Here is a 20,305-nt window from a genome sequence, read left to right as displayed (position 1 = left end):
ACTTTGCATCAGGTACTTTTGGGACCACAGTCTTTCAACCCATCCCTATTTCAAGTGTAGAGGTTATCGCAATGTTCTGTCCTCCCTTCTGTTTTTCAGACACTGAGCTTTGTGCTTTCTGATGATGATGTGGGGCTCCAGAAGGAAAAAAAAAAAAAAGCCCTCTTTATTTTACTATATATTTTTAATTGTGCCCCATTATTCATTTTTTTATTTGGTTTTAGCATTTTAGTTCAAGAAACTTGCACATTTGAAAATTTCTTTCAATCTTAATGTAGCATATGTTAACCGAACAGTGGTTATGACTTGGTTGTAACAAATGCAGTCATGCAGAATCTGACAGGCATCAAACTGTTTTTTATCTTAGGAAAAGGTTTTTGATTTTTTTAAAATTCTGCTTAAAGTACACCAGTGCTTGATCTTTTACTAATGGATTGTGATACTTATTTTTTAAATTTTTTTTAATGAAAAATTTAAAATGTTGCATTTATATATATATATATATATCCGATAATTCAAAATAAAAATAAAAACATAAGTCAGTAGTATGGCTAAAAATGTAGAGCGAAATTAACATAAAATAAAATAACATAAAAACAAACAGGGAAGGGAAAGTAAAGGTACTAAGATATAAGCAGTAGCCGATTGTCCCCATATAATTTAGCAACTTTAATCCAATTAATAAAACTAATGTCAAATTTAAAATAATGCCAATTATAATATGATTTAGTGGTACCCCCCTTGAAGGTACCAGATCATTTCGCTCTACATTTTTAGCCATGCTACTGGCTTATGTTTTTATTTTGAATTATCGGATATATCTGGGCTTCATGTGGAGGATGTGCATTTTGCTGCCTCTAATGACAGCTTTATATTTATTTATTATCTTATTTTATGTTTAACTTTTAAGCCATTATTCAAATATAAATCAATGGTAGTAGTGAGTTGATATGCTAAATAAGCAGTGCCTGTGCATCTATTCCTTTCTTTCCTTTATATAGCTGGTTAAGCTTGCATTATGTCAGTGGTGTGGCTCTGATCTAGAGTGCTGTCTGTTCTATATATTATTTCTCACTGCATAAGGACCACCGCCATGTAGATCCTCTGCACTGGTGGATCGATCGGAGGAGAAATGGGTGGTTTGGTTCTTCGATCTTTTCGCCTTTGCAACGATTTGTGTGGCGATTGAAATGCAGCAATTCCCTCACCATTATTGGCCTCTTGGTCCTCTGTCAATATGGGGAATAATGGTCAGTCTATTATTTTTATATTTTATTTTTCATTTAAATAGTTCTTTTAACCTCTTTTTTTTGGTGATATTTCACGTTTTTCGGATCTGGTACCTTCAAGCGGGGTACCGCTAAATCATATTATAATTGGCATTATTTTAAATTTGACATTGGTTTTATTAATTGGATTAAAATTGCTAAATTATATGGGGACAATCGGCTACTGCTTATATCTTAGTACCTTTACTTTCCCTTCCCCGTTTGTTTTTATGTTATTTTATTTTATGTTATTTTTATGTTAATTTCGCTCTACATTTTCAGCCATACTACTGGCTTATGTTTTTATTTTTATTTTGAATTATCGGATATATCTGGGCTTCATGTGGAGGATGAGAGATTATATATATATATATATATATATATATATATATATATATATATATATATATAACAGGAACTTCCATTTCTCACACACACACACACTGGAATTTGCTGTCAAATAAATTAAGGAATAAACAAATAAATAATAATCAAGATATATAATCATTTTGTACAATAATTATCGGATACAGTAATACAGTAAATGCTACAGTAATTTCTGTAGCAGACATATCAGGAGGCAACATATTGTTTATGTTATGCTGAAACCAAAACTAACATTGAAGTCAAATGCAAAAATAGTAAATAGCCATGTGGTACCTGACAGATCCTTGGAGGTGTCTCCGTAGCCAGGTGGGTAGGAGCAGCAGTGCGTAGCACACGCTTCTTGATTAGACCGGAGTTCGAGCCTGTGGCCACCAAATACGGAGGATGCAGAAAGGTCAGGGAATGACCACCGCATATCCCGGAGCAATATGGCCTTAGGTGCTAATACTCCTAAAAACCAAATAACAAACAATAACAGATCCTTGGAATGCATTTCTATATTTAGGAAGGTACTGAAAGTGTCCGCCATTAGTATTGAATCAACAACTGATGCGCAATAGTTATTTTGGAGAGGGAACTGTCAGACTCAGCAGTACTTTTATGTTTTATTGAGATGATCTCTGGTGCTGCTTTTGAAACCAGAGTCACAGGTTTCCAGACCCCAAGATAAAACCACAAATAAATTGTGACTTACAAATAACAATGAATTTTTTTATTACATTCTAAATATATTATTCACTGATTTTTATGCAATCAGTTTAAGACTATTCTTGCATGTCAAAAAAGGAATTATATGTGTGATTAGGACTTTAATCCAGTTTTCAAAAGATCAAGGCGCTGTAACGTGTTGCTGACAATAAACGATTTTATCACGATGAGTGTAAGTAATTACTATTAATTGAAATGTGTCCATGTTCATATTTAATGACAAAGTGTGAAGAACCCTAAATGATATTCAAAAATTGCCACTCATCCTGTATGTATCCATATTTGCAAATTAACAGTAGGTATTAGAAAACAGGCCTTGAGCTTTCAGGTTGCATATCACTAAACTTTCTAGCAACAACCTACAAACTGAATTAACATAAATTTTAAATAAATAAATAATATCTACATAAAATACTAAAACAGATATAAAATAAAAGTGCTAAAGATAAAAGCATTAAAATACAATAAAATATGGACAAAACTAATAAAATATACAATAGCTTTTAAGATGAAGTGCCTCTTCAGTTAACAGTAAGTAGTTTATGTATACAGATTCACAGATTCAAAAATTTGTCTTGTTATGGAAGCATGCAGATTCTCTGTGATATACAACAACAGAGAATCTACATGCTGTGACTGACCTTGTTGATTCTCTGTGCTATATATCATATGCTCACTGGACTACACTGCAGACAGAATCTTTTCAGTCTGAAACATACTGCAAATCCAAAATGTCCACCACTGAAAAAAGCAATATATAGTTGCTGAAAACTTCTGTTATTAACACTTAAATATTTACTTTTTATCATTTTTGTATTCATCTATAATTTATTGTATCCAGATTCTGTTTTGTCTAATATATATATATTTTTTTCATAACCTTCAGTGTGTTTTTTTGGTCAGTGTGTCAAAGGTATTATGAACTTTAATCTTGACTTATTAAATAACTCTCTCTTAAAATAGAGATAATGATTACATTCTGCAGGTTAAGAGAGAGTATATCAAATGAAAGACAGATCTTAAATGATTTTAGTAAAGTCCATCACACTGTATCTTAACTCTTTGTTATGCATAATTTAAAAATCAATCTTTAAAAAAATGTCTGTATACACATGTAACCTTTGTTCACGTGTCTTGCAGCTCAAAGGTATATGGTGCCCCTAGGCTACATTGATTGATAGTGCCCCTCCCCCCCCCTCCCTCCCGCCAATGCAAAGATTTTCATTCTTTAGAATGATTCATTTTACCAATTTGTGCCAAGGTTTAGGAGTGTTCGCACCCCTAGGTCAGTGCCTACTCAGCGTTACCCTAAAGCCAGCTTTGGTGTCTTGTATAATCAGTTTCTAAACCATTCATATACCCTTGTATTAATCCCAATAACTGGATATCTAGTGTATGCATGTATGTAATCTTTTTTATTATTTTTTTTTTTATTTTACACAGGAATCAGACTTGTGCTTTGTTGGCAGCTGCACTGGACAATAGACAAGAGGGCTCCTATTTCAGTTTATGTAAACAATTTTTTCCCCATATTTGGCAGATTAATCCTGCAAATTGTAATACTGAATATCATCATTACTTCTTAACCTGTTTAAATAAACCTTTGTTTCGAATTTATTTCTATTTAAAGAAAGAAGAGATTTTTCTAGATAAAGTAACAAAACTGGAATGTTCTTAAATTGAAAGGTTAACTTATAATCAGTCATATTTACTTGTGATATTTATGTACTTAAAGTTTTTCTTTTAGCAAGCTTGCAGCTGTTTATATAAAAAGAAACCAAGCATTTCTAAATGAAATGAAAAAAATAAAAGAATTATTTTTCTCAGTCTGATCTGTTTTTTATGGTTTTACACAATACTACATTCTCTACGAAATTTGCACTCAATGAACAATTTATCAAAGATTCATTACCTGCTTAATGTCTACAGTTTAGTATAACTGGTAATTTGTTTTTAGTAAGTACATGTGTGATGATAAAATGGTCATTTGACATTACCTAATTGAATCTGAACACGGTATGATGGTTATGTATCTATATGATGAGTGAGAGTGTGGTGGCATTTTCAGAAAATTCAAAGGTTTACCAAGAATAATTTGTAGCTTAGAAAATCAGCACTTAGCACAAAAATGTCGGCTATTAATGGGCAGTTAATTCCCTAAAGCAATGGAGGCTAGTCAGGATTGTGCGAACACGTGGTAAAGACCTAAAAAAAAACATCTCAATACAATATGGACTATTATGACATCTGTCTCAGTGTGCAATGTACTGCATATTTTTCAGTTCAGGTTACAATAACAGAGGAGACGTCATAGTAGCAAAATTACCATATTGCTAAGTCTGCCACTGTGCAAGGAGAAGGGATATATAATTCATACAGTTTAGTTTGGCATGGTTGTTAAATAGCATGGGAGAAGAATTTTCAAATCTTGTGCAGGGGTGCAGAATTTGTAGTTTTTCCACTGAGACCTCATTTTGTGCTGCCAATATCTGCATGCCTGCAATGGCCAAGAGTAACTTAGAAGACTAGGAATGGGTTGTGTGGTGAGAGAAATCCCAGGTCTTGTATCATGCAGGTGGCAGAGCCAGTGTATGAGAAGAGAATATAATGCCATAGAATTAGGTTGGAGACACTACAAGCTGGTGGTGACGTTATAGCATAAAATATACAGGGTATCCCAAGAGGAAAGGTCAATATTCCAGGAGTTTGTGAAAGGATAGCTCATTTTAAGCAAAAAAGTTCGTATAAACATGTGCCCTATCTTGAATGGTTTTCGAGATAGAGGCATTTGAATATTTATTTTTCAAGTGACAAATTTAGAACAGTTTATAATAAATTTTCAAAAATGCCACCATCAACTTCAATGCACTTTTCTACTCTCATGAGAACATGGTGTGTTGCTTGTCTAAGCGTATCTTCGCGTTCCTTTATATGGACAGCAGCATCCATTATGCAAGCTAGCAGATCATCTCTTGTATCCACCTTTCTTCTGTACACTTCACTCTTCATCCAACCCCATAAACAAAAATCTATTGGGGTTAGGTCTGGAGATCTTGGTGGCCAGTTAATGGCACGACCACCACGACCAATCCCCTGATTAGGGAAAATTCGGTCCAGGTGTTGCTTCACGCGTCTGATAGAATGGGAAGGGGCCCCCGTCATGCTGAAAGTACATAGCACACCATGTGGCCAAAGGAACGTCCTCTAGTTGTTCACCTAATGTATTTTGCAAAAATTGAAGGTAATTGTGTCCTGTCATTCGATGTTCTAAAATAATGGGACCTATCAACAGGTTATCGATCATACCGCACCATACATTGATCGAGAAACGAACTTGGAAATTTGTTTCCACTGTACCATGTGGATTCTCGTGCGACCATCGATGAGTGTTACGTGTGTTGTTGATTCCATTCTGGGTAAACATGGCTTCATCAGTAAATATTATTGATGGAAGTACTTCACGATTGGCATTTAACTAATGACAAAATTCAAGATACGTGGCACTGTCCCCTATGTGTAGATTTTGCATACGCTGTGGGTGAAATGGGTACAAGCTCTCTTCATGTTGTGTTTGCCATACATGTGCTCGTGAAACACCAAGACGTGCAGAAGGTCTTCATGTGCTAATTGTAGCAGTATGCTGAACCATGTTCAGAATGTGTTCCCGTTCCTGCACATTTTTTTGACATCCTCATTCAGATGAAACATGAGCACTGGGAAGCATACTACTTTCACGCAATGTGTTGAAAACTTTGGAAAAACACTCTATGATCCAAAATTTGACGTGTAGGAAAGTGCTGACAGTATTCTTCAACAGCAGCAGGGGCACCACCATCACAGAAGCTGTAAACATACAGCATATCTGCATATTCGGCATTAGTAAAAATGTGCGGCATTTTTAGCAAACACTTCTACAATTAGCACTGACAACTGACGCTACTCACTGATTCACTCGCAGTCTGATTCACTTCTACAGTCACAACAATCAACTGATAACTGACAATTAAATGGCACAGTCTGATGGGAGGGGCAGAAAATATTGCACGTCAATTTTCAAAACAAGTGTACATTAAAGTAGCTCTATCTCAAACCATTCGGGATAGGGCACATGTTTATATGAGCTTTTTTACTTAAAATGACCTATCCTTTCACCTCCTGGAATATTGACCTTTCCTCCTGGGACATCCTGTATAATTGTTTTGTTTGGAAGGGTAATGCTTGGTGGACAGAACTTCAGCGTTATCACTAATCCGGTGTATCTCATCACAGTAGTACTCTGTTGGCCTGGTGATAAGACTATTGTAATAGAGACAGATGGCTGCTTCCAGCAGGAAAATGCATCCCCCCATTTAAATTTCTCAGATGGAGAAGTTTTGATAAGCCATGATTTAATAAGATTTTTATGTTCAATTGCTACTAAATTTTTTGATGTTCTCTAAAATTTAATAAGACATATGTCCAAAAAACATGCTGGTATATATGCTGCATACTATTCTATTAACTAACTGTTAATTTTTTACCAATGCTATTAACCCTGCAGTGATAGCACCAGACCAGTGAGGTCCCTCTTAAAAATAACAGGTCCATGTTAACTTTTAGTTGTTGTTATTGTTATTATTAATAGTAGTAGTAGTGGCATAGGATGTAAGAAAACAAGCTTATAAAGCATCAGTCAAAAAAAAAAAAAAAAAAAAAAACCCACATCACCAGTCTATCCCCTCCAATAATTTGTCTAGTTCTTCCTTAAATTTATTCAAACTATCGCCTTCCACAACATGGAAGTTTGTTCAGTTTGAACAGTCAACCAACTGCTGGCTGAAGACAAACATCTATCCATCTATCTTCAATTTGAATTTATGTCCCCCTAATGTGTGTAGTCTGAGCAAGAAGAAGATGCAATGAGCATTGTGTTTGCTCATCTGTCATCAGCATTCAGTATGCTTAATCCATTCAAAGTCTTAAATACCTCAATCAGATCACCCTGCAGGTACCTAGTCTCCAGATGTTGCAGTTTGCAGAACTGAAGCCTTTCTTGGTGAGACCATCCTTTTGTGTCCTTCACCAATTTCACTGCCCTTCTTTGCACCCATTCCAGCAGATGAAACTGTGATATCCTGTTCCTTCTATAATAGACAAATGTTTAGTTCGTATGATTTTTGAATTTTTTTGTTTTCTCAAAATTATTGGTTTTGGCACACACAAAAGGTGATATTCACTCATCACCTTTTGTGTGTGCATAAGTAGCATACCATTTGAAATAAATTTTGAAAAAATTTGAAAATGGAACTGAATAATACTCTCCTTAATACACATTTTTTTAAAAATATTTTGTGCTTATAATGTTCTTTCATAATTGTTCAGCAGATTTTTTTTTTTTTTTTGAAAATAAAAGGTGTAAATAAATGGCATTTTTAAGCATTTAATTTTTTTGCTAAAAACTAAATAATTAACTATAAGTATTGCAATGTATTAAGAAAAGATGAAATATTGGTATACTTAAAGCAGAATTCAAAAAACCTTCTAGAAATTAAAAAGAAAGTTGTTACCTGTCAGGTTCTATGCTATGTTCAGGCTTTGTTACAATTGGAGGTGCTATCACCACAGGATTAATGTGCGAGGGCACAGGAGGAGAACAGTCACAGCCACTAGAGAGTAGTCTTTCAAAACACAAAACTTTTTGGACTTGTTATTTAAAAACTAAAATGTCCTGGTTTTCCTTATTTTAATCAAAGAATATTTGGTCACTACTGTGGGTAATAAATCATTTATTAGAGGATTACAATACATGAACATTGCAAATTTTTTAATCCAAGATGCTGGACTCTGATCATTATTGCATACAAATGAAAGAGATTTTGAAGTGGTTTGGTTATTTGAAGTACAGTAAGTTATTGAAATCACTCATTTAAAAAAAAAAAAAAGATATTTAATTCAATTAAACCAACAAAAAACATGAAGAATTTAGTAAACTGACAAAAAAATTATGCAAAAATTGAATAAACAATTCAACAAAAAATCTCACACTGAACCGTCATCTAAATGGACATCAAATTCTTCACAGGTATCTTTGCAAACAATAGGGTTGCAAAGACAAAATTTCAAATACAGTTTTTGAAACTATTTTAAATGCTGGGAATCCTTATATTTTGCTGACTTCATTGGAAAATCAGCATGCAGTCCTTTTAATTCATTAACTCTTTTAGGTACACCCAGAGCCATGCCAAGGCATGGGTGCATGTGGCACTGACCCTAGATACATTTCTTCTGGGGAATGAAATAAATTTTATCTTATTTAAGTTTTAGAGAGTAAAATATGAACTGTCTACCCTGGGTGCCAAATTAGCCAGGCATGGCATCGGGTACACTTGTTTTTTTTTTTTTTTGAAGTTGCAACTGCCAAGTGATAGAAACCAAAATAGAGATTCAAGGTGATAAAGAAACAGTGGCCATTTCTTTGCAACTTTTAATATTTTAATTGTCTTTGTAGAAGTATGTCACATAAAAAAAAAAAAAAAACAGCTGATGATACCCTGTCCGATCTGAAAATATTGAAAGAACGACTGATGACCATAAAAAGCAATGGCCTCTTCTTGAGGGTTCAAATTACTTCTCTTCCATCTGCTGGCAATTCTGAACAAATAAAAATGGCATCCAATGTTTATATAAATAATGGACTCTGCTTTCTCTTACTCTGCAGAGCAAAATTGATTGTTCTTGAGCAGCATGTTAATGTTTCCTGTGCATTTTTTTCCAACTATAATTGTTGTTTCTAGTTTACTGTCTTTGATAAACTTTTTTGATACACCATTATTTAGAAATCAATCCAAATTAGGCACTGACCATTTTTCCCCTCTGCTCTTCATATAAGATCATCTTTACTTCAGTACAGCAATTATCTTATATGCAAGTTTGAAATTCATGTTGTTGCATATACAGGTTGGTCCATAAGAAAACTATTTTGAATAACAGCTAACGTAAATATAAGTTATTTAAAAAATAGTTTATAATCTTTTTTATTGTTTCAGAATGATTCGAACATAAGAGAGTACCATGAACCTTACAATGAAAGAGAGGATTTAAGTTATGGTGGCATGAAAAATATGAAAATGCTGTAGGAGTTGCACACACTATTTCAAGAAGTTTTTTGGACAAAAACAATTGTGAAGAAGTTCAAGGTGGGAACAGTACACAGTCTACCAAAACCTGGTAGATTGTGTTATCTCAAAGAACTTGTAAGAGGGGCTGTGGAACTTGTATGAGGGGATATTGAAATAAGTCCAAAAACATCTCAAAGAAAGCAAAGTAAAGTAAACTTAAAATAAGCTTAAGTAGAATCATAAAGACACTTAAATACAAGGTTTATCATCCCACATTGCAACAAAGTTTGAATAAGAATGGCCCTGACAAAATAATGGAATTTGCTGAACAGTTTTCAGTCATGAGTGTAAACTCAGATATTGTTGAAGATGTTTTGCGGGCTAATGAAGCCATATTTAAACTAAATGTTAATCATCATAACTGTGTTTATTATTACTCCCTAAAACAATGCCTATTTATTATTTACAAGATTTAAACACTCCAGACTTGATAGACTAGGCTGGAATTTGGATAGGAGCTTCTTTTTTTTTTTTTTTCTTCTTTTTTTTTTTGAGACTGCAAAAAGACAATCATTCCATCAGTACACCCCAAAATCTGTTTTCAGCATTGTTTTTTTATTATTATTATAAAGAATGGAGCATCAGCTCAGCATGCAAAATGAATCTGATTAAGAATTCACTCACTATGTGATTTCTTAGACAAAAAGTTCCCAGGTCGATGGATTGGACAGCATGTTTCCACTGAATGGCCACCATGCTCCCTGCATTTAACACCCAGTGATTACTTTTTATGGAAATTCTTAAAGGATAAAGTATATAGTAATAAGTACAGATCTCTGCTGGAGTTTCAGCAGTCAATAGTTAGAGAATTTGAGAACATTTCTGAGGAGCTGCACCTTTGCTGTGTGTTGTTCTGCACCCAAATGACTATAATTTTGTAAAGACCAAAATGACAGCAATATTGAACAGATACAATTTTTTTTTTTTTTTTTTTTTTTTGTATACCCATTCTATTGTGCTAGCCTTAAAATACACATTTAAAATAGTATTGTTATTAATAGTGAAACATGCTTCCTTATTTGCATGTAAATGGTGTTTTTAGTAGCATTTTTTCAAATATGCAATGCACTTTGAGTTAACATAAATATGTAATCCAAAAGACTTTTAAGGATGTTTTATAACTACCAAGCAATATTGTATACAAAGGTGAACAAGGACCACTGATTGAATTTCCCCATAAAGTATACAAGAGGAGGTCCCATCTTGTGTTTGTGAGCCTGTATTCATTGCATACTCTGCATACAAGGAGAATATGCTTCAGCTGTATGCATTAAAATAAAAATGTTTACAATATTTAATTTTACAAATATTTTAAGAATGTGGAATTGCTGCATGCTTAAAAAAAAATAATCAAATCACTTGCCCATCACAGGACAGCCTCATTTTATCACATGATCAGCTAATCATCTCAGGGTAATGCTATTTTTTTAGGATAAAACCACAATGTGTGGTTTTATCCTATTTTTATTTATTAATTTGTATTGTATCCTTTATATCAATCGTGAATTTCAGCAATTTTTATTCAAAGTACAACTGATTTTTGTGCACTGAATTATTACTGTATTTAATGCATACAATGTGTAATATCCCTAAAGGGGCCATGACAGATAAGTCTATAAATGATAAATTGCTACAGCCATTGCATATATGTAAATCTTTATTTAAAATAAAATGGTGATATAGAAATACAATAGCAAAGATAAGAATCACAGTAAAAGAAAATAAAACTGTTACAGGAGTCTTTCAAGTGCAGACCATATACTCTCAGCCAGAAATGTAGAAGTAGAAGTCATAACATTTTATTAAGAAGATATATAAAATATCTTCTTAATAAAATTTCAAGGCATTGTGGCAGAGGGTGTATGACAGCAGAGGACACTATGGTAGGGTTGCCATATTTTAAAATACAAAAAATGAGGCGCAAACTTTTTCAGAATGAAATTGGATTTTGGGTATATAAGATAACAAACAGCTTCATTTTCTCGAATGTCCACTACCAATTCCTTAAATGCTGATTTCCAGGTAATCCTCCAGTGAGGCAAAAAGTAACTTAGTTAATTTCAATCCTTCTAAAACTCAGTCCTATCTTATCTTGCAAAATGGATTCTTCCGCTCCTGTGCTTATATTCGATGACACTCGAATTTCTAGACAAGGTCATACATCTCTATTATGGATTACCCTGACTTCTAATCTCTCTTGGCATGAGCATATCACAAATATTGCTTCCTCTGCATCTAAAAAATGGATTTTCTCTTTTGCTCTCAGCATTACTTTTCATCTAAACAGCTACTCACTCCATACAAATCTTAAATCCACTCTACCATGAAACATTGTTCCCACATCTGGGGCGGTACTCCCATAACCTCTCTCTCAAGCTTCTAGACTCCATTCAAAAGAGGGCAGTTAGGTTAATTAATGACCCATCTGTTACGAAGTCTCTCCACTCTCTGTCTCATAGACATTCTGTTTCTGCTGCATGCCTTTTCTATAGATGCTTCCATGGGCACTGTTCTTCTGTATTAGCTTCTATAATTCCCCCCCTTCCAAACCACATGAACATGTGCCGCAACCAATCAGCATCCTTTTACTGTCCAATTTCAAACTCACAGAACCAACTTTTCTTCTTCCCCCTTTATTACCTCCTTTCACATGTATTCCCTGAAAATTACAGTCTACAGAAGTTCAAGTTTAATGTCAACTTCTAAGTCTAACCTTCTTTCTTCTCAACCTTCAACCCACACACACACAGTACTATATACTATAGGTTCTAATACCTTTCATACTTGAGCTTTTCATAAATAAAAAGATAATATTTAAAAAACAGGTCATTGATATGCAGACATGATGCATATCTTTAAGTTTGTTTGTCAGTTACAGTGAGTCACCTTTCCTTTATTTGATACTTCAGTATTGCACCTACACCAAAGCTTGCTAACTGTTGATATATGTGGCAGTGCATGTAGTAGCTTGCACTGCCACATATATCAGCAGTTAGCTAGCATAAATTGATAATTGGTTATGTGCTACAAAAAAAATTGGATGTGAATGAACTTTAGACAAACATGCTTGGAATGAGCTTAACTTAAGGGGAATTGACAAAACTTCCGTAAATACTTGTTCATATTTGTTTATTATTTTATATTAACTTGAAAAGCAGGACAAGAAGGATGCTGTTCAGAAACTGAACTGTCTGGGTTAAGCTTATGGGAATGGTTTGTTTGTTGGGTTTTTTTTTTTTTTAGGAGCATTAGCAACTAAGGCCATATTGCTCCAGGATATGCAGTGGTCATTCCCTGACCTTTCCACACCCTCCGTATTTGGTGGTGACGGGCTCGAACCCCGGTCTAATCAACAGCTTATGGGAATGGTTAAAAAAGAACAATGAACAAAAGATGGGGAAGAAAGGGAAAAGATGGAGCTGATGATAGAATAGAAGAGCAGGAAAGAGGATGCTTATCCTCTTTAAATTCACCCATTTATCTCGTATAAATCAACTTTATTTTGCTGTTCAGTTATGAAATCCACAATATTTAAACTGACTAAAAATGTCTAACTCTCTAAAACAGAAGAATAAAGAATAAACATTACTGATCACTATGCAAACTCGTTATGCACCAATGTGATTGGATTATAGAACAATATATAACTAAATTACTCATTAAGATATTTTAACCATATGAGAAACAACAGAACTGAAGCAGAACGATATGAACTGGAGTCCAAAGTGCAAATAAATTCTGCTTTCCTCTCTTTTTTTTTCAGGTGGGTTGTTTAAATGTGAAGGTGGGACAGAATTGAAAAGTAGGACTGTAGTGAATTGGAATGGGCAACAGGGTGAATGGTCACTACACATATAATACAATTGTATAGCAACATATGATAGTTATGTTTTTAAAGTGTTTTTTTTTTATATCAATACATTGGCAACAAGTTTTTCAACATAGATAATAGCTTGCACTTGCTTAGTGTTCAAGACCAGTCTTATCTGAGTGTTTAACAAATATAAAAGCATAATGCATAAACCACTGAAACTGCATGCCATCACTAAAATGTTAATGTCCCAAAATAAGAATATTCATAACAAATTTTTATCTTTTTTTACCAACTTGTGTTCATAAATATAAGAATAATGGAAGATATGATGCTTAAAATTTGTACAACTATATATTTAATGGGTTTTGCTGCATTGGGACACACAGGTGGAGGAGGGTCCCACCAAGAAATTTTTCAGCTATTGGTCACCTGATCTGCCCCTGTTTACAAGAAGATAATTGAAGTTAAGTTTAACGTTTGCACACAAAAATAAAAAAAAAATAGTAAAGATTTTTTACAACTGTCTATAGTGGAAAGTTCAATGTTGACTGATCTTTAAAATACCTTCTAGTGTCATTTTCACTTGCCTACAGCAACCTAGAAAGCTGTGAATTGTAATACGCATTTGTTATTCTCCCCCATAATTTCTTATGATAAAGATGTTTATGATTTTCCTTTTCTGTAATGCAGATTTCCAGGCATTTCTTCCTCTATATTCATTGATTGACTTGTAAGGATCATTATTACCTTTACCAAAAAAACCACCCTCATTACTGTTTACAGATAACCTAAGATGGCTAATCTTTAGAATAGGTGCCTGTCTTGGGGTGTTTAGCCCCCCCCCCTTCCTTGTTTTAAAATAGGAAAACGAGTTTCCGATATTAAAACAGTGGCAAGGGGGGAGATAAATTAATTTATGATTTAAATATTACAAATTTAGTTAATTTCATTTTTTTATTTTTGGGAAGATGATCTCTTTACTCAGAGCAAAATAATAATAAAAAAAAACCATAACGTTACATATTATGCGTGTAATTATTCCATTTTGTAATTCAGATTTAAGAATTTGATTATCGTGGCCGATTAAACCCATATGCTCCTGAACTGTATTAACCATTTGTACTTGTAGAAATATCCATTTCCGATCCAATATGGCATATGTGCGAAGTTCTCTTCAACATGGATATGCTTGACAGAATACTGCAAAAATTCTCATACGAAATTATTCACTCAGTTGTTCATGATGCGAGAATGACGTGCGAAGTAAAGCAACCAAACGACATCCGCTCAAAACCAGCTGTTACTTTCCACCTGGAAAATGGTAACAGTTTCTGTCTAAGCCGATAGATGGCGCTAAAATACTGACAGTCGCATAGAAACTACTCTTGAAACGCATGTAGTGAGTTACTTTTTTTTGCCTTCATTATTAAGGTACTGTATTGAATTCAGTGATAATCGAATTCGGAATTCCTTTTGAGGATTTATTTTAATTTATTTATGGTTTCCACTATATTTTTTGTTCGTTAATATTATTATTATTTTTTTTAATTTTAGACTTTTTCATAATGCTAATTATGATTGTCTTTTTTTCTAATTAATATTTGTAACTATTTAAACATGAATATTTGTAAAGAACTTCTATTGTGTTAACGTGTGTACATTTTTTTTTAAATTTCCAATAAATTATTATTATTATTAGATATTAAAGCGTATTGTGTTACAGAGTGCTCATAAAAGATGTGAATGATGTCATTCGGAGACGTATCTGGGAGAGGGAAGACTAAGCGATCCGAAGAGGCATAATTTTTTATTATGATCTTTGAAAACATTAAAATAAAAGGCATATTTTCCGGAGAAGTGCCCCCAAAAAACCCTACCCTTTGGATGATCGCTAAACTAGCTAACACCCTTAACTGTCAACTACAGTAACTACTTTTGGGGTTCCGAATGCCTCGAGCACAGAGCCTTCTTTCCACAATGGATTGGTTGGCCCATGCGGAAAGACAGCTGTGATCACAACAGGTTTCTTTTGATATTAAAGTTCAAAAGTTCTGGTAGTGTAAGGCTCACTCATGAAATGATGTGGGGAATGGTTGAAGACGAAATTTGTCTCCCCAAAATATCCCATCTCTCTCTCTCTCCCTCCCCATATGAGGATACGTACAGAATCGGATGACTGCAAGCTAAATCTGGACTTATCCATGATTGTTACACTGGTCTCACTGATATATATAATACGACACCAGTTGAAACAAGCTGAGGTGATGGGACAAACCATGGGTGGTTTTGCGCCCCTCCCTCTCTATGATAGGTAGTTGAAAACTCAGAAAAGAGTTTGTTTTGTGTTCTCTTTATGTTGTCCTGCAGTTAAAGCCAGATATCGGTCATCAGCTGATGTGATCCTTTGTTGACTTTGCACAGTTCATCGGGATACTTCTGGAACTGTCTCCGCAATCAGGAAGTCACATTTATGATCTTTGTAATATCCCCTGTGGTTAGATCACCTACATCTTGTAAATCGCTTTCCGTTTCATAAACGACTTAAACGTGTTTCTGAACAGACCTGCGTTTTCGGTTTCTAGACATGGCTTTTCTTCCTGCACTGTTCACACTTCAGCAGCACATCTAAATTCTTATATAACTTATAATCAATTAAAAATGCAAAATTATTAATCAATTAACTAAGGCTGGAGTTTCATAGCGTTGAGATTTTAACCAGCGTATTACTGGGATAAATTCTCAGCACATCTAAATTCTTATATAACTTATAATCAATTAATAATGCAAAATTATTAATCAATTAACTAAGGCTGGAGTTTCATAGCGTTGAGATTTTAACCAGCGTATTACTGGGATAAATTCTCCCTTATGGGCTGGCTAAAAATTGGCAAACTGTAATTAACGAAAAATAAAAACAGCATTTACTACCAATTATTTAATGAAAATAAAATGAGAAGAGGTTCGCAATCAGTATCATCATTCGATCATTCCTGAAGTTTGAATTATGGTTGAATAGCTAATCTCGAGGCCCATTTTTCATGGTAGTTAAAGCCAATATAATTAAAAATCTATATGATGACATGACACACTCCACCAGTATAGTATATATAACTTATTTTATAATCCTACAATAAACTAAAAATGATTAATTAGTGGTAGCTGTTCCTGGACATCATAATATAAAAAATATGAAAAAAAAAGTAATAAATGCCGGATTTCTATTAGTCCTATTTTAATGAAATTGGGAATGGTTAAACAAGTCTCTCTAAATATAAAATTTTGTTAAAATTGATGCACTGGGAATCAAGTTATTACATGAGGACGAACGGACAAAGAAATAATAACTACGGGATTTCTATTTTCCGATTTTAATGAAATTTTAAATACCTCGACAAATTTTTCTAAAACAAAAATATGGATGGATTTTATGAAAATCCATTAGGAGTCTACTTATTACATGTAGACAGACAAGGCTGCAGTAGCCGAGTGGTCAGGCACGAGGTTGCCTAAGTACACGTGCCTTGAGTGATCGGGGTATATTGCTAAATACGGTGCTGTTTCTTGTATTCTTTCTATCTTGTGAACTCCTCTGACCGTGTGGTCGTCCCAGCCTATAAACAGAAAATTTTTTTTTTTTATTTAAATGAACGGACAAACATGGCGAAGATAATAGGCATTTTACGCATCTATACTAACACGCCTAAAAATGTACAGAAAACAGTGAACAGACAACTGCGGCCGAAAATGTAAGGTGGCGAGCGAGGTGCTGGACCTCTGTAGCGGTTTATCAGATGTATCATTGTACGACGGAACAATTAACCTTTGCATTTAATGCGGGAACATGACAAGGTATCAGTACACGCACCATGCAAAGAATGCACTACCGGAATAAAAGGCCCTGCCGAAAGCGACTGATCTCGACCATCAATCAGAAAATTTGGTTGCGTTAGAAGGAACGCAGCAGATGAATGTAGGACTAGAAGGCCTGACGTAGCCGAGTGGTCAAAGCGCGAGTGCAGTAGCATACGCTCATTGAGTGGACCTGGGTTCAAGCCCGTGACTACTAAATACGATTAATATTTGTATTGATTGATTTATTGTAAACTCCACTGACCTGGTGGTCGTGCAGGAGTATAAACAAGTATGTGTATGTAAGCAGAATCAAACCGTGTGGTCAAATGAATCCCAATTGACGCTTTTCAACACCGATAAAAAAAAGAGCAGGTACGAAGGTATCTGTTCTTTTTTTTTTTATCGGTGGTTTTCAGACCGTGGCAATGAAAACATCCTGATTGAGCAGACATTATTATGTTAACGACTGCCAAGCTTAAATGATATCTGCATAAGTATATTATGTCCCTAAAAGTGCATGTTCACAGGCGAATTTGCATGTTGTGCGACTGAAAAACCCGGAATAACTGACGAGGAAAAATCCTACACTATCCGCCTGAGATTGGTTAAATACAGCCTCGATTGAAGAGGACTTTAGAAATTCCACCAGTGTGTTGACGAGAATCACTCATACCCCTCCAAACGAGTGACGAGTGACTAAACTACTATACTGTCACGGAGGACATACTGAGAGTACAACATGCTGGAGAATGTGTAATGGTGCGAGGAATGTTTTCCAGTGTAGGATACCGTGACCGCCAGAGCATAGCTGAACATTCCACTAAGCATTATGAGCAGGGATACTTTCAATGCAACCACACAGCGTGCCAAAAGTGGGTGCAGTATATGGTTGCAATGGGGTGAGCAACACGAGGAAGACCTAAAGTATCTGTATGATCAGCCCAAGCTAAGGAAATCAATCCCATTCATCCAGCCAGGATTTTCTGTCAGCAGGTACATTTACAAAAAAAAAACAACAAAAAAGACGGTGCCAATTGCCTAATGCCAAAAAGCGCCACAATACCAGATTTCAGCGTCACGGGATACAATGTACCTGCTGACCCTATCCTGACTACGCCACTGCATTCAGCATCTGTGAGATAAATTGTAATGGCTTGTTCGTCCACTTAATCCTCTACCTACATCACTCCACTAATTGCGGACAGTTTTGCTAAATAAATGGTCCAATTCCTAGTGCCGCTTTTCAGTTGCGTTCTGTTTATGTACCATAAAGTAATGGAACAGTGGGATTCCATCTCATACCAGTGCGTTTTGTCCAAAGTTGTCGGACGAGTCAACGCATATTACGTCGAAACTGTATTTATAATTGTCCTTTAACATTTCTTCAACAGTTACATAATCCTATATGCTCACTTGCTAGATCATTTTAATTTTTCTCATATTCGGCATGTCTGGAACATGATGGGACAGCAAGTTAATGCCATATCCAACAAGCCCAAACCATAGCGTGACTTTAAAAGAAACTTAACTAAGACATGAAGGGACGATTTTCCCGAAGAAGATATCGGGTACTATTTTTAACTTAATGCCAAGATACATACGGACTTGCATTGCCGATGTACTGATCATTTCTTGCATTTACTTTTTTATACAATGCTCAGGTAAATCAATGTATACTGTACTTTTAAGGTGGGGTCATTTTTCTGACCCAACGGTGGTAGTAGTAGTAATTGTAAATGATGCTTATATAGCATCAACCAAAAAAAAAAAAAAAAACACTACACAGTTCACCCATTCTTACCCTCCAAAAGTACTATATTTAGGCCACCCGAATAATTAAATTCATCTGCCGTGCTGTATCTTATTCTGTTAATTGCGTGTGTTCTATGTGTGTTCAACCATATACTGCACCCACTTTTGGCACGGTGTGTGGTTGCATTGAAAGTATCCCTGCTCATAGATGCTTAGTGGAATGTTCAGCTATGCTCTGGGCGGTCACGGCACCCTACACTGGAAATTTGCCTGTTTGCTGGACGAAAAACCCCAGTTTCTGAGGGGGAACCTTGCTATCTGCGCCTGAGACCGACTAACTCAGCCACGGAATGAAAAAAGCCCATTAAAGTTCCTCGCGTCATCGACGGGATTCCAACACGGGCCTTTTCCACCCGGTGTGAGGAGGACGATACCACTGTGCAGCCCGCGCAGACTATTCTTACCCTCCAATAATTTGTCTAGTTCTTTGAATTTATTCAACCCATCCACTTCTACAGCAACAGATGGAAGCCTGTCCCAACAATCAACCACCCACCGGCTGAAGGCAAACTTCCACACATCTTGCAACCATCCTTCCTAAACTTGAATTTATGTACCCTCATGTGTAGTCTCAGCAAGAAGCAGAATGCCATTAACATTCAGGTTACTCAACCATTCAAGCCATTAAACACCAAGGTACTGCACATGGATACAGTACCTTGCAGTCATATATCCCCGCAGATGCCTAGTCTCGAGACACTGCAATTTTTTGTTCCCTTCACCAATCTGGTTGCCCTTCTCTGCACCCGTTCCAGCAGATCTATATCCTTCCTAAAGTGAGTCCTCCACACCTGTATAAAGTACTCAAGATGCAGTCTAACCATAGCCTTATACAACGGGATAAGCATCTCCTTATTCCTGCTAGCAAAGTTTCTGTATATCATTGACAAAACCCATGAGCTGTCCTGGCAGCATGTCTGACTGCTCAGAGAATTTCATGTCTGATTCACAATAACCCCCCAGATCTTTTTCATCCTCCACTACCTTGAGTTTAGTATGACACAGTAGCTAAGTTACTCTGAGGTTACTACTACCCATGTGCAGTACCTTGCATTTATCAATAAAATTCAACTGCCATTTCTCACCCCATCGACCCAATTTTCCTAGATCTTGTTGCAGTTGTTGCACTAATGACTGTCGTTAACCACCCTGCCAACTTTTGCATCATCTGCAAACTTAGGCATTAAGCCTCAATTCATCAACATCATTGATAAACATTGAAACCAACAATGGGCCTAGCACTGAACCGTAGAGAATTCCACTAACATTAGTCCAAGAAGAGCAGTGCCCCCCCCCTCTCTCTGATG

At 35.3% G+C, this 20,305-nt stretch overlaps 1 protein-coding gene across 1 annotated transcript in view; it reads left to right on the top strand.

The window, feature by feature from the left end:
* The window catches only part of LOC150082177 (ATPase SWSAP1-like), a 93,112-nt gene extending 89,071 nt beyond the window's left edge, over positions 1 to 4,041 (top strand). Inside the window, exon 5 of the mRNA XM_090380446.1 lies at positions 3,807 to 4,041. Coding sequence (XP_090236572.1) covers positions 3,807 to 4,041 — 235 coding nt within the window. The remainder of the gene's footprint in view (positions 1 to 3,806) is intronic.
* Positions 4,042 to 20,305: the final 16,264 nt, after the last annotated feature.

This window comes from Mastigoproctus giganteus, chromosome 8 (assembly GCF_048544385.1).
Source record: "Mastigoproctus giganteus isolate SK-2022 chromosome 8, ASM4854438v1, whole genome shotgun sequence".
In the NCBI taxonomy this organism is placed as follows: domain Eukaryota; kingdom Metazoa; phylum Arthropoda; class Arachnida; order Uropygi; family Thelyphonidae; genus Mastigoproctus; species Mastigoproctus giganteus.
The sequence above is the reverse complement of the archived record's forward strand: the minus strand, read 5'-3'. Positions and strand labels throughout refer to the sequence as shown.